General features: G+C 50.4%; 1 protein-coding gene across 2 annotated transcripts; it reads right to left on the bottom strand.

The window, feature by feature from the left end:
• Nucleotides 1-8,341: 8,341 nt before the first annotated feature.
• Nucleotides 8,342-12,955, bottom strand: S100A2 (S100 calcium binding protein A2). 2 transcript variants are annotated; one of them, XM_004026742.5, is made up of 3 exons: nt 12,511-12,955; nt 10,744-10,897; nt 8,342-8,593 (listed from the first exon to the last, which is right to left on the bottom strand). In XM_004026742.5, the coding sequence occupies exons 2-3, from the start codon at nt 10,885-10,887 to the stop codon at nt 8,441-8,443; spliced, it is 297 nt and encodes a 98-aa protein (XP_004026791.1). In that variant the 5' UTR covers nt 10,888-10,897; nt 12,511-12,955; the 3' UTR covers nt 8,342-8,440. The 2 variants fall into 2 exon arrangements, with proteins under 2 accessions (XP_004026791.1, XP_055215763.1); XM_055359788.2 differs by lacking the exon at nt 12,511-12,955 and adding an exon at nt 12,009-12,131.
• Nucleotides 12,956-15,727: the final 2,772 nt, after the last annotated feature.

Genomic DNA, 15,727 nt, shown 5'->3' with positions numbered 1-15,727 from the left:
GCGGAGAACTGTAACTTCCCTTCCCTTGCTTTCACAAACCCTTCTTGGGGTGATTGGACTCTCTGCCCTGCTGGAAGTTCTTCCCCAGCATCTCCCCTGAATCTCCCTTTCTGCAGTGGTTCCGAATGCATCCCACATGAACCACCCCTCCAAGGCCTGGAGAGGGACCGTCCTCCTCCCACACCCCGTCCAGTGTCCACACACTCAATTGTTCATGCTCGGGCTGAGCCCAGGACCCTTGCTGCTCACCTTCCAGAGCGCCCCCCTCTCCCCACTGCAGATGTGGAGCTGACCGCTGAGAAATGCACCATATTTGGAGGGCAAGGAGCTCTCTCCCCGTAGTGGCAGTGCGTGTGGGTGCATGAAGGGTGAGAGCTGACACTATCTGATCTGGCAGGACTTATTATAGCACTGACTCTCTCTCCCCTGCACCCATTCTCCCTGGCTCTGTCGCCCCAAGATCACCACTATCACCATACGCCCTTGGAAACTGCACCGCCTCCCTGAAGGTCAGTGTCTGGTTCTGAACCTCGGGGAAGAACAAGATAAATTGTCCTGAGCATCTGGATATTCCACATGCTTGTGCCAAAAGGGCCTGGGCCCAAGGGAGGGTGAACCCACCCCAATCCCATAGCCCCATGGGACCAATGAACCTTGTCAAAATGATTAGTTTCCTTTCTCATCATCTGAGCCAAATATAGGGAAGGTGTAGGAAGGGGTATTTGATGCCTGGGACTGGTGTGGAGCCAGGAAGGCCTTTGCTACAGAATTGGGGACTGGGCCTGGGGAGATGGGAAGATGATCTGAACTGAGATCAAAGAGGCCTGTGGACCTACTACTTAGACCTACTACTTCTTTTGACTGCCAAGTCAGTGACTGATTGTGACCAATTCATAGATGAGAGCAGTGAGTCAGTGGAGAGATCAAGTGACCTAAAGACAAGGGCATGGGGGCCCTATTTCAGCCAGTCCCTTGTCTCAGAGCCCAGCTTTGCCTTCATTCTGTCCTTTCTTGGAGGGTTAATAGGCTGCCAGGGATTAATGCGAAAAAGCAAATGCCAAAGTGACAGTAGGGCAGGATGCAGGGCGAGGTATGTGTTCCTGAGGCTCTCCTCCGGCAGCAGCTCTAGGAGGAAGTGGGAGACAACCGGCCCAACAAACTTTTGAACAGAGCTATTTCTAGACTCTCCTCCTCTGTGCCTCTGCACAGAGATTTGGGGAGAGGAAAGGGGATAAGGGAAGATTGCCGGAACCATCTGGGAAAGTGGTGTTTGTTAGTTTGTCAAACACCCAGAAGGAAAGGAAATCAGCCTCTTTCAGAACCTGCCCAGCTCCAAGGGCAACCAGCTGAGGCTAGTCTCCACCAGCCAAAACAGCCCCAGAACCTGAGCCAAGAGAAGCCAGGAATTGTTGTGAGCCTAAGGCCCAAAAGAAACCAGACTGCACTAATCCACCAGGAGCAAGTGGGCCTGCTTCCCCCGGTGACTCAGGATAGGGACACTGAGAGTCTGGATGCTGCTCATCCAGGTCCCCTTCACCTTACACAAAGCCCCAGGCTTTGGAGATGGCTGTGGGAAGGGGAGGAAGGCCCAGACTGCCACCCCAGTGTCCACAGGGATGAGGACCTTTCTTAAGACATGGGTCAAGTCCTGACGCTACTCCTTATTTAACCTCTCCCAGCCTCTGTTTCCTTGCCTATGACGTGCAGAAACTAATAGCATAGCTCTGCTCTCACCCAATTGCCCCAAGGATTAAATGAGATGACGCTTGAATAGGCCAGCAGAGTGCCTAGCTGGAGGGAGTGCTCCACGAATGACAGATGCTGCTCCCTCTCAGTTTCCTCATCTGTAAAAACGGCCTAATGATAGCTCCTCTCGGAGTTACCATGAGGCTGAAATGACAGTGTGCATGAAAGGAACTCTGAGAACTGCTACAGAAATGTTAATTACCATCATCATGATTCCCTGACCTATAGTTACTGGCTCCCTTTCCTACAGGATATTAGGAAGGTGGGCTTCTCTCTTTTTACTGCTATGAAAAGAGACCATGTATCATTGAGGGCCTGCTCCGCCTTGCCTCGCCAGCCCCAGATGTGCAGTCAAAGCAGAATCATAAGTGAGAACAAGCAATTGTCCCAGCGCCTTCTCACTTGGCCTTTTCTGTCTCTGGGGACCCTATCTGAGCTACTCTGGAAGTGGTTCTCAAAGATCGGTTTCCCAAGTAAGTAAAAAAACAATTCAGGCCAGGTATGGGGGGCTCATGCCTGTAATCCTAGCACTTTGGGAGGCCGAGGCGGGCGGATCACGAGGCCAGGAGATCGAGACCATCCTGTCTAACACGGTGAAGCCCCGTCTCTACTAAAATACAAAAAATTAGCCGGGCATGGTGGCGGGCGCCTGTAGTCCCAGCTACTCGGGAGGCTGAGGCAGGAGAATGGCATGAACCCTGGAGGCAGAGCTTGCAGTGAGCTGAGATCGCACCACTGCACTCCAGCCTGGGTGACAGAATAAGACTCCATCTCAGAAAAAAAAAAATTCAGGAAAACACTGTGCATTACTCATCCACTATCCATCCCCTCTTTCTTCATTATTAAGACCCATTTTTTTTCTTCTAAGATGTCAATGTGGTCAGCTAAAAACACTTGGTTACAGCTAAGACTAGCCAAATTACACAGTTAAGGCCAAAGATGTAAGTGGAAGTCTCTGGGGGAGGGCACTTCTATCATAATAAAAAGGCAAAGGCTCCTGTGGAAAAGGCATTTTGCACCTCACCCTTATTCTGTCTTCCAGCCTGCAACATGGACAGTGAGGCCTGGAGGTATAGCAGCCATAGTGTGATCACGAAACAACAAGCCATGAGGAAAATAGTAGATGTCCTATATATTAAAGGGCCAAAAAATGAAAAGACACTGGATCTCAGATGGCATCTCCAGAACCCTGAATCAGACCTGAACATCCTACTCCAGACTTCTTGTATTAAGACAATTGAAGCCGCTAGCATTAGTCAGGTTTTCTGTAACTTATAGTTGAAAAAAAACCCTAACTAGTAGAGAATTTGATATCTTAAAGTGGAATCCTCAAGTAAAAGAATCTAAAATGTGGGGACCAGGCGCGGTGGCTCATACCTGTCATCCCAGTACTTTGGGAGGCCGAGGTGGGTGGATCACGAGGTCAGGAGTTTGAGACCAGCCTGACCAACATGGTGAAACCCCATCTCTACTAAAAATACAAAAATTAGCCAGGCGTGGTGGCGGGTGCCTGTAATCCCAGCTACTCAGGAGGCTGAGGCATGAGAATCGCTTGAACCCAGGAGGTGGAGGTTGCAGTGAGCCAAGATCGCACCCCTGCACTCCAGCCTGGGCGACACAATGAGACACTGTCTCAAAAAAAAAAAAAAAAAAAAAAAAAGAATCTAAAATGTGAACTTGGCTAAGTAGAGGGAGGAAAGTAGTGAGATATGATGACCCAATATGTCAGGCTGGAAAGTCAGGACCTTTGTCGTGAAATGACAAAATATTTGGTCAGATCCTGGCATATCTTGGAACATGGACCAAATAGAAACCTAGGTATAGTGATAGAGGAAGTGGCAGAAAAAGTTTAGAAAGTTAGCATGAGCTTGTTCCTTGCATATTTCATCAAAGACCTACAAGAGTAGGGTGCTGCTATTACAAAAAAACTGAAACAGGTGTCATTGGCTTTGGGAGCAGGCAATGGGTGAAAGCCGGAAGGGTCTCTAGAAGATTATTAGTAATGATTTGAAGGACAGTGAGGAAATTGTTACTGGAGTCTAGAAAAGAGAGATCCTATTAGGTAATGCCAGGATGTCTGGCAACACTGTTGTCTGTGGTTACATGGAAAACAGAAAGGTACCTAATCAGTTTATGGATATGGGTAAGGAGATTTTTATGCAGAATACGAAAGTACCAATTGGCTTCTTCTGGCTGCCTATGATAAAATATGAGGCTAGAAAGTTGAACTAGGCCAGGTGCGGTAGCTCATGTCTGTAATTCCAGCACTTTGGGAGGCCAAGGTGTGCAGACCACAAGGTCAGGAGATCGAGACCATCCTGGCCAACATGGGGAAACTCCGTCTCTACTGAAAATACAAAAAATCAGCTGAGCATTGTGGTGCATGCCTGTAGTCCTAGCTACTAGGAAGGCTGAGGCAGGAGAACCACTTGAACCCCAGAGGCAGCGGTTGCAGTGAGTCAAGATCATGCCACTGCACTCCAGCCTGGCAACAGAGCGAGACTCCGTCTCAAAAAAAAATGTTGAACTAAAGAAGGAACTACTCACCAGGGAGGCAGAGGTTGCAGTGGGCCAAGATTGTGCCACTGCACAGCCTGGGCAACAGAGTGAGACTCCATTAAAAAAAAAAAAAAAACAGAAGGAACGAACTATTCAGCTTCTTAAAGAATTATAGAGGGCCCAGCACAGTCTTTCCACCAGCAAATGACTCTCAAACTAATAAATGGCCTTGGGGCAAACACCAAATCCAGATCCTTAATAGTAAAAAGGAACTCAGGATAAAGATGAAGTAAGTCAAAGGTAAGACATTGTAATGAGACCTCAAAAAGATTTAAGGGCAAGCTTCCTAGATCTTCTCAGATAAATAATACAATGTCTAATAATTCTAGAAGTGTGCCTCTTAGGCTCTTTCAGACTAGAAGGCTTTTAGGAATCTCAAGGGCATTTACTCCCAGCACCCTGACTCTCAGTCCAAGCTGGAGAGAGACCAATCTTAAAAAGATTTGTAGGTATGGCTTTGTCTATTAAGTGAATTATAAATTGATGCACACTGAGGCCACATTTTTACAGGAATTATATCATTTTAGACTAAAAGGGACCGAGATGGCTTAAAACCAAAAGAAGTTTCTGAGTCTTCAACTTCAAATGGGCAAGAACTAGGCTGAGAAAGCTACTTAGCTATCAACACAGTTACTTCTTTTGGAAAATAGAGAGTTAACTCAGAAAATGGAGTCAAGAACCTAGAGGCCAAGAGCCAAGAAGAACCACTTATAGAGAGCAGAACTGGGCCCTAGTCAAGATTCTGGTGACATATGTCTGGCTCAATTTCGGAATTGCTATGGACCAATGCACCAATTTGTGCCTCCAGTACACCACCACACCCTTAAGAATAGGAGTGTTTGTGGCAGTTATCTTTTAAAAAAAAAAAAAAAATAGAGTCTTACTCTGTCACCCAGGCTGGAGTGCAGTGGTATGATCTCAGCTCAGTGCAATCTCCACCTCCCAGGTTCAAGCGATCTTCCTGCCTCAGCCTCCCGAGTAGCTGGGATTACAGGTGCATGCCACCATACCAAGCTAATCTTTGTATTTTTAGCAGAGACTGGGTTTTGCCACTTTGGCCAGGCTGGTCTCAAACTCCTGAGCTCAAGTGATCTACCCACCTCAGCCTCCCAAAGCGCTGAGATTACAGGCGTGAGCCAACAAGCCTGGATGGCAGTTATCTAACTTTATCTCACCTGTGAACATCGACTATGTTCTTCACAGGACTTCAGGCCAAGAGGAACCACTTTTGAGGAGCCGTCCTGGAGGAACTGCACATGAGAAGCCTTGTTCATATCTCTGGGCCTGTCTCAGATAATAAGATCAGAGACATCAAATTGATGCCTTAAAGAGATGAGACTTTGTGGGTCTTGGGAAGGAGATTAATGTATTTTGCATATGGGAGGGATGTGAATTACGGTTGCTAGAAGACAGACTATGGTATTTAGTCTCCAAAGATGGTCACTGTCAATTTTATGCACGCTGCTCTTTACATTAAAAGATGTCTAGCCAGGCACGGTGGCTCACGCCTGTCATCCCAGGGCTTTGGGAGGCCGAGGCAGGCAGATCACGAGGTCAGGGGTTCAAGACCAGCCTGACCAGCATGGTGAAACCCTGTCTCTATTGAAAATACAAAAATTACCCGGGCGTGGTGGCGCATGCCTGTAATCCCAGCTACTCAGGAGGCTGAGGCAGGAGAATCACTTGAACCCAGGAAGTGGAGGTTGCAGTAAGCCAAGATCACACCTCTGCACTCCAGCCTGGGTGGTAGAGCAAGACTCCATCTCAAAAAAAAAAAGAGAGAGAAGTCTAATTCTCCTCCTCCCCTTAATCTGAGCCAGACTTAATGATTTTTTTTATCATTAGAATATAGCAGAAATGATGTCCTGGGATTTCTGAAATAAATCTTAAGAAATACCAGGCACAGTGTCTCATATCTGTATTCCCAGCACTTTGGGAGACCAAGGCAGGTGGGATCCTTGAGTCCAGGAATTTGAGACCAGCCTGGGCAACATGGTGAAACACTGTCTCTACAAAAAATGCAAAAATTAACCAGGTATGGTGGCGTGTACCTGTAGTCCCAGCCACTTGGGAGGCTGAGGCAGGAGGATTGCTTGACCCTGGGAGGTGGAGGCTGCAGTGAGCCATTATTGCACCACTGCACCCGGGCCTGGGTGACAGAATGAAACCTTGTCTCAAAAATAAATTAATTAATTTAATTAAAATTAAAATTAATAAATCTTAAGCCTACCAGCTTCCACATAGGCCTCATGCAATGCTCACTTTGGGATTTGTCCTCTCAGGACCCTACTGCCATGCTCTAAGAAGCCCAAGCCACATCGAGAGGCCATGGTAAGCACTCCGGCTGGCAGTCCTAGCTGAGGTCCCAGCTCACATTCAGTATCAATTGCCACGCATGTTAAGCAAGCTACCGTAGAAGTTGAGTTTGTTCAAACATTCAGATTACTCTAGCTCCGATTTCCACCTACATGGAAGACCCCACGTGAGAACCATCAACTAAGCCCAGTCTACCTGCAGAACCATAAGAGATAATAAATTTTTGCTCTTGGCTGGGCGTGATGGCTCACATCTGTAATCCCAGCACTTTAGAACCCGAGGCGGGCAGATCACCTGAGGTTAGGAGTTCAAGACCAGCCTGACCAGCATGGAGAAACCCGTCTCTACTAAAAATACAAAATTAGCTGGGCGTAGTGGCACATGCCTGTAATCCCAGCTACTCAGGAGGCTGAGATAGGAGAATCACTTGAACCCGGGAGGTGGAGGTTGGAGTGAGCAGAGATTATGACACCACTTCACTCCAGCCTGGGTGACAGAGCGAGACCCTGTCTCAAAAAAAAAAAAAAAAAAAAAAAAGAATGTACAATATAATATAGAATGTGTTGTATAGAATACAATACACTTGTTTTCTGAAAACAGGTGTACTGCCTGTCTTGGTCCATTTTGTATTGCTACAACAGAATACCACAGACTGGTATTCAAAACAAAACAGATATTTATTGGCTCACAATTCTGGAGGCCAGGAAGTCTAAGCTGGAGGGGGTAACACCTGGAGAAGGCCTTCTTGCTGCATCATCTCCTGGTGGAAGAGCAAAGAGAGGGAGAGAAATAAAAGGTGGGGGGGACAAATTCATCCTTCTATAAGGAACCCGCTCCTGTGATAACAGCACGAATCCATTCATTACAGCAGAGCCCTCATGGCCTAATCACCTGTTAATTACTGTTGCTTTGGAGATAAAGTTTCCAACACATGAACTTTGGGGAACACATTCAAACCATAGCACTGCCTATGGCCTGTATTCTTTTTTTTTTTTTTTTTTTTTTTTTGAGACACAGTCTTGCTCTGTTGCCCAGGCTGGAGTCCAGTGGCCCAATCTCAGCTCACTACAACCTCCATCTCCCAGGTTCAAGCAATTCTCCCGCGTCAGCCTCCCGAGTAGCTGGGAATACAGGCATGCACCACCACACCCAGCTAAATTTTTTGTATTTTTTGGTAGAGACGGGGTTTCACCATGTTGACCAGGCTGGTCTCGAACTCCTGGCCTCAAGGGATCTGCCTGCCTTGGCCTCCCAAAGTGCTGGAATTACAGGCATGAGCCACCGTGCTCGGTCTAACAAGGAATCCTTTAAATAAAGCTTTGCGGGGTCAATATGACTAATTCATATCTCTTGAGCAGATCCTGGTACAACTCATTACTTGCAGTATTGAATGTTAAGGTCTGTCCTTTATTCTGAAATTATACCTTTCCTCCTTTATTGGAATTGAAATTTTATCTTTTTATGAAATGATAGTGATGGTAGATGGTATTTGCCTTTTTTAATATCTTTATTTGACAAAATAAAAGTCAGCAACCTATCTCGATTTCCAATTTTTTGCTGGTGTTTGAAATTCCAAAATTGAGACCTAAAGCATAGCTCTGGCCTTGGAGAGATTTCCAGGAGAGTCAGAGCCCAGAAGGGAGCAGGATCCAGGAGGCCCTCATCTCCCAGCACTCCAGCTGAGCCAGCCAGGTTATGGAACATCACTGAGCAATTAAAATATTATCAACAGACAAAAAAAGTTTATTGAATACAAAACTCAAAGGCATTGAGAGTCCTGGGCCCAAGAGATCCATGGCAGGGAGTCAAGAGTTCTGCTTCAGGGTCGGTTTGGGCAGCCCTGGAAGAAGTCATTGCACATGACAGTGATGAGCGCCAGGAAAACAGCATACTCCTGGAAGTCCACCTGCTGGTCACTGTTCTCATCCAGGTTGCCCATCAGCTTCTTCAGCCCCTCCTCATCCACTTTCTCCTGAAAGTGACAGGAAATACACTCATCACCAAGCCAGCCCCAACCCCAGCTCCACCAAACACCCAGACCCTCACACATTCAGGTTGGTTCCCAGCTCTCCCTCCCCACTGGGCAGCTGGGTATAAGGTGGGCAGGAGGCCCTGGGAGCTACCAAGAGGGCCCAGTGAGTAAGGAGAGAGACAGATACTCATTGGTGAGCATCTCCAGTGTGCCCTCCTCCTGGACACAGGGAGGACACTGGATGCTCCTCTGAGCACGCATCAGCTCGAATCCCACAGGAGCCCAGTGAGGTGGGTATCATCACCCCATTCTACTGATGAGGAAACCGAAGGTTGCTGCTCCCCAACACCAGCCAGGTAGATTCAGAAAAGAACACTTTTTATTTTTTAAGACAAGGTCTTGCTCTGTTGCCCAGGCTGGAGTGCAGTGGCACAATCACAACTCACTGCAGCCTCAACCTCCTGGGCTCGAGCAATCCTCCCACCTCAGCCTCCCAAGTAGCTGGGACCACAGGCTCATGCCACCACACCCAGCTAATTGTTTATTTTTAGTAGAGACAAGGCCTTGCTATGTTGCCTAGGCTGGTCTTGGCAACCAGAGTGATCTCACTTTGTCACCCAGGCTGTATCATAGCTCACTGTAACCTTGAACTCCTGGGCTTAAGCAATCCACCCAAGTAGCTGGGACTACAAGCATATGCCACCATGCCTGGCCAATTTTTATTTTTATTTTTGTAGAGATGGAGTCTTGCTATGTTGCCCAGGCTGGTCGAACTCCTGGGCTTAAGAGATCCTCCTGCCTTAGCCTCCCACACTGTGGGGATTACAGGCATGGGCCACTGCACCCAGCGGAAAAACACTTTTTTAATACTAGCCAAAATAATCAGAAAAATTTAACCAGCCACAAAAACAAAATTAAAAAAAGGAAAGAAGGACCTGCCTCATGTGTTCAAAGCCTGACACCTAACTTTGGGAATTACCAATGAGTCAGTATAGGGAGGGTGAGGGACAAATTGAAGGTTGATGCATTTCTCCACAAAATGTCCCAGACTATATATCTTAGCTGGGCTTTTCTACCCCTACATACTTTCTTAGTTTGGCATATAAAAATGGAAAGAGGTCAAGCACAGTGCCTCACATCTGTAATTCCAATACTTTGGGAGGCCGAGGTGGGAGGATTGCTTGAACCCAGGAGTTCAAGCCCAGCCTGGACAACATATCAAGACTCCATCTCTACAAAAATAAAAATTGGCCAGGCATGGTAGCAATACTCCTGTAGTTCCAACTACTTGGGAGGATTGCTTGAGCCCAGGAGTTCGAGATTACAGTGAGCTATGATCCAGCCTGGGTGACAGAGTGAGATCTTGTCCCCCCAGCACAAAAAAAAAAAAAAAAAAAAAGGAGTCCGGGCACGGTGGCTCGCTCACGCCTGTAAGCCCAGCACTTTAGGAGGCCGAGGAGGGCAGATCACCTGAGGTCAGGAGTTCGAGACCAGCCTGTCCAATATGATGAAACCCCATCTCTACTAAAAATACAAAAATCACTTTGGGAAGCCGAGCAGGTAGATCACGAGGTCAGGAGTTCGAGACCAGCCTGGCCAATATGGTGAAACCCTGTCTCTACTAAAAATACAAAAATTAGCTGGGCGTAGTGGGATGCGCCTGTAGTCCCAGCTACTCAGGAGGCTGAGACAGGAGAATTGCTTGACCCCTGGAGGCAGAGGTTGCAGTTAGCCGAGATCGTGCCATTGCACTCCAGCCTGGGCAACAAGAGGCAAACTCCATCTCAAAAAAAAAAAAAAAAAGAAAAGAAAAGAGAGAGAGAGAACGTGCCAGTGCTGTGTGATCTTGGGACAATCACTTTTCCCTTCTGGGCTCTGGTTTCTCAAGTCTCCAATGACAGGATTAAACAGATGGACTCGGAAGGCCCTCACAGCACATGGTTCTCTGGAATGCTGCAGGAAACAGCCATTAATAAAGCACTCCCACTCGGGCCTCATTTCCACTCCAGTGGAGCCATGAAGCGAAAGTGGGGAGAGGGCTGGGCCCCACCCTGGCACCTGCATCGACAGGCACCCGGAACTGGGGGAGAGATTTAACCTGCACCCCCACACTCACACCAGGACTTCCCCCACAGGCCTGTGCCACTCACCCCCACAAAGCTGGGCAGCTCCTTGTGCAGAAGTTCCTTCATTTCCCCCTTACTCAGCTTGAACTTGTCGCCCTCTTGGCAGGAGTACTTGTGGAAGGTAGTGACCAGCACAGCCAGCGCCTGCTCCAGGGAACTGCACATCATGGATCTGTGGCTGCAGAGGTGCCAGGTGATGGGTACACTGCTGAGGCTCTTGGGACCTTAGCTCAGCCTGTAGGATCCACTTCTGCCCTATGCCCCCAAGCCACCTCACAAAACCCCTCTCTGAATGGGAAGGCAGGGGCTGCATCTCCCCCTCAGACTGTGGTTCCCTGAGGCCGGAGGCGATACCTCCACCTCACCCTGAGGGCAGATGCTAAAGCTTCCCTTGTGTCTGGGAGTCACCAAGCCTCCTCTGATGGCACTTGGGACACTCCCCTGAGGGCAGGGCTCCCCACTTTAGTGTCTGCCAGAAGGGAAATGACAGGGTGACCAGAGTCCCATTTTGATGGCAGCTGCGCAGGCTCTGGGGAGCAGGGCCACATGCACCGGCTGGCAGATGGGGGCTCCTGTGCAGTCTGGCAGGAGCCATGGCTACAGCCTAGGAGCAGGAAGCTCCCTGAAGGAGTCGTTTCCCTCCTTAGACTCGGGACTCCTGAAGCCAGAGGCGTCTCTCTCTGCCATCTAACTGGAAGCTCCCTTGGGCAGGAGTGTTTCCTCTCTCAGACTAGGAGCTCCCAGAGGGTGGGGAATGTGACTCCCCTCACCCTGAAGGCCCCTGAGCCTCTAGGCAGACAGGGGCATGGATAGGGTGGGGGCAACTTAACATTCTCTCCACCAGGAAGGATCCTGTTGGAATTAGAATTAAAGATATGAAATGTTCATTGCCTTGGGATCAGGATGGGACAGACCTCAGCGGCAAGGCCTCTGAGAATACTCAGACCAGCCTGGAAAGGTTAGGCAGGTTTCAGGGTGAGGCCAGAGGAGCTATGCCAGAGGCAGGGCATGCCCTGGGCCCATCATGCCAGCCCTGCCTTCACCGAGGCAGGGGGCAGAGCTTTGCTGCTTGGGGCTATGACCCAGGCAGAGTCTTGAGACCCCTGCCTCTTGCACCTTAGTCCTGCTAGAATCCAGGACTTTGCAAAAAAAAAAAAATCTCAGGATTCTTTTTGCAGCACCGCCCACATGCACACCTCCTGCTCCTAGGCCTAGACCCCCAAAGAAGGGCTCCTAGACTGAGATATCCAGGGGAGGGCCTCAGAGCAACCCCTGCACTGAGATCTCACAGAGGAACTGGAGAAAAACCCTTCAGTCGGCCGGGCGCGGTGGCTTACTCCTGTAATCCCAGCACTTTGGGAGGCCGAGACGGGTGGATCACGAGATCAGGAGATCGAGACCATCCTGGCTAACATGGTGAAACCCCATCTCTACTAAAAATACAAAAAAATTAGCCAGGCATGGTGGTGGGCGCCTGCAGTCCCAGCTACTCGGGAGGCTGAGGCAGGAGAATGGCGTGAACCTGGGAGGCGGAGTTTGCAGTGAGCTGAGATCGCACCACTGTACTCCAGCCTGGGCGACAGAGCGAGACTCCATCTCAAAAAAAAAAAAAAAAAAAAAACCCTTCAGTCAACACTTCAGCACTTCACAGAGAGTTCTTCCAAGGCGGAAGGCCCAGAGAGGCCCAGGTTGATCCCACCAGGGAAGCCGGAATGAGAGAACTGTGGAGACAAAGACAGAGACCCACGGGGATCCTCCCCACCCTGCCCTCAGCAGGACAGAGGTACTCACCAGACCAGGTGGCAGAGACAGACCCAGGAAGGAGAGCAAGGCAGCCAGGCTCCCAGGGTGAGGATTTATATGTGGGCCCCACTGGCCCCCAACTTGGCATTTTAAGGAAACCAAACCTGCCTCAACCTGATCCCACCAAACCCTGGCCTCTTGCCATTCCCACTCATTCCCTCCCAGCCCCCTCCCTCCCAGAGAGTGCCAGCTCCACCACCAGCTGGGGGAGGGCTCTAGGCCAGGTCAAGGGCAGCCCCTGAGCCCACCCAGGCCACAGTGGGAAGTGGGAGGTGTCATGGGGACTGGGCATCCTGGACCGGGGTGAGGGGAGGCAACCCCTGCTCTGGGGCCTGGCGACTGGTGCCAGGCCTCATTCTCATGACATGCCTGTGAGTCACAGCCCACTCCTGTGTGAGAGGCTGTGAGCACACGCTGAGACTTCATGGTCCAGTGCTCTTGTACATACATGCGCCTGTGTGTGTGAGAGAGAAGCAACCTGGGGCCACCCTCAGGAAGCTGGGGGCCAGAGGAGGCAGCTGGGGGACATCAGGAGAAGAAGGACAGGACTGACTTCAGGGCATGGATGAAGTGGAGTGACTTTTAATGGCCAGCACCGGAATACCTCTTAATGAGGTAATGAAGTAACTAAGTGTGCTTAGAAATACCTCGGAAGGTCCCTCTGTGTAGGAAGGTGTCTGGAAGGATGGGGAAGCAGTGAGAAATGGGGTTGCTCTACACACAGCCTCAGTTGGGCTGGGCAACAGTCTGTGGGGAGTGTAAGGAAGTCCCGAGTAGTTAAAGGGTGAACAGGAAAACTTTGGCCTCCTCTTCTCCAGCTTGAGGGCTGGGTGGGTGGGTAGAGGTACATCCCTACACAAGGCTGAAAACACCAGCTGGACAGCTTCCCAAGCCAGAGTCCAGGCCCGAAGCACAGCCCTCAGCCACAGCCCTCTCTCACTGCCCCCCACACACGTGTCCTCCCCAGACCCGGAGAAAGGCAAACACTGTGGCCATTCAGAGCCCAGCCCAAGGGAGGGCTGCCCCCTCCCAGGGCCCCTTCCTCTTTGGCCCTTTGTCTATCCCAGCCCGTCTGGGCATCAGGGCACCGCCCTTCCTGTGGCCCAGCTCCCCTCCTTGCTCCAGATGTCGAGCAGCTTCTTCCCCTCCCCCAGCCCCTCTACCTCAGCCCTACGTGACTCACTCGAGGTTCCAGGCCCAGATGCCCAGGCAGTGACTCAGCGGCACACCCTCCTCCCCCAGGGCCAGGGCAGCAGCAGTCCCAGAGCAGTAGGTGGAAGCCCCAGCCCAGCCTGGCAGGGAAAGCACTGGCACAGAGACCCCAAACAGGCCCTGCCAGGAGGAGCTTTGGATAATGACACGGCAGGAGGATCAGACTGAGAACAGGCTGGTCCCTTCCTGGCGGTCACCGTGTGACTTAGGGGCCAGCCTGAGCAGTGTACATGAAGTCAGGCCTTGGGGCCCCCAGTGTCCTCTTCTACACCTTGGCACAGCCACCGAGTGTCCCTTGCTCCCTTCAGTACTTGAACCCCTCATGCTACTTGTCTTCCCATCGAAGCCTACTTCAAGTAGAACTCGGAATAAAAACCCTTCACACTGAGGGTGAGGGACAAGGGAGCGCAATGCATCGATTTTCACAGCCATTCTTTCCTTTTAACTAAGGGCCTCCACAGGGCCTTCCCTGCTCAGAAACTGCAGTGCATCCCCATGGCTGTCCCTTAAAGCCAGGCGGTATGTTCTCACTCATAAGTGGGAGTTGAACAATGAGAACACATGGACACAGGGAAGGGAACACCATATACCAGGGCCTGTGGGCAGTTGCGGGGAGAAGGATGGGGGCAAGGGGAGGGAGAGCATTAGGACTAATACCTAATGCATGCGGGGCTTAAAACCTAGATGATGGGTTGATAGGTGCAGCAAACCACCACGGCACATGTATACCTATGTAACAAACCACATTCTGCACATGTATGCCAGAACTTAAAGTTCTGGCATAATAAAATTAAATTAAATTAAAATTAAAAAATTTTAAAAAGCCTGGCAGTGAGGCGCTCCAGACTCGGCCTGCTGCTGCGTGTCCCTTAAACACACCGGCACATGCAACTAGTGCGGCCAAGACCCTCAGCTCGCGCTGACCCCTCTGTTCAGAACGTGCCCACACATGCCCATGCCCTCTATCCTGCTGAAATCCAACCCACCCTTCAAAGGCCACTGCAGGGAGCCTTCCCAGGGCCCAACCGGCTTCAGTGTCTACCTGTTCTGTCCTGTACAAAGCGCCTCTTTTGCCCTTTTCGTGTGTACTTAGAGCATTCTGATTTTGACTGAATCACTTGTGTACTTATTTTCTCTCAGCCTCACCCCTACATGGTGAGCTCACCGGTCTTACTCATTTCTGCATGAGGTAAGGGTCTCGCCCACACCAGGTGCCAACCAGTGCTTACGGCTACCACATGGCAACAGGGGTCACTCACTGGAGGAGTGCTTAGGAGCAAGGGAGTCTTTCTCACCCCGTGAAATCACACCACTGACTATGCTACGAAATAATCACCTCTCCTCTGGATCCCAAGAGTGGAACCGAGACAACGGGTCAGAAAAGAGCTTCAGAGAGCTACAAATCCCTGAGGAGTGACAGCAGGAAACTGCGGCTCCCAGGACCCAGTGAGGGAGTTGAGCAAACCCCCCAGCGGGCAGAGACGGAGACAGGCAGGCAGACAAAGAAGACAAAGAGTCAGTCAGATGGAAAAGCCAGGGAGAAAAACAGAGACAGCAGCAGAGCCGCGGGTCACTAGGGTCAGCTCCTGAAGGCCTGTCCTTAAATCAGGTGTCTCTGTCTCAGGAACTGAGGCTGCGACTGCACCCATCAAATGGCCATATACCTGAGACTGGTGATAATCGTATTCATTTGCCACTAACTTGCTGCGTAACCTTGGGCAACTCCCTCCCCCACAGCAGGGCAGGAGAGTTGTACGCAATGGCCCCTAGAGTCCGATCCCAATCCCACTCTCACATTCTCCAGCTGTCTACAAAGGCAGAGTAGTCAAGACACAAGCAGGCCCTGCGGACATCCAAAGCAGTGACTCTGCCCCGGCCCAGCCTCAGGAAGCTGGGTCCTCACATTCCGTCCACCCCACCTCCGGGCTCCAGGTGCCAGAAATTTTCCACCAGCGGCCCCGCGGGATTTTGCCCAGCTGCTTCGTGCCCTCTG

This window comes from Gorilla gorilla, chromosome 1 (genome assembly GCF_029281585.2).
Source record: "Gorilla gorilla gorilla isolate KB3781 chromosome 1, NHGRI_mGorGor1-v2.1_pri, whole genome shotgun sequence".
Taxonomy (NCBI): domain Eukaryota; kingdom Metazoa; phylum Chordata; class Mammalia; order Primates; family Hominidae; genus Gorilla; species Gorilla gorilla.
This window is presented reverse-complemented; position numbering and strand designations above follow the sequence as displayed.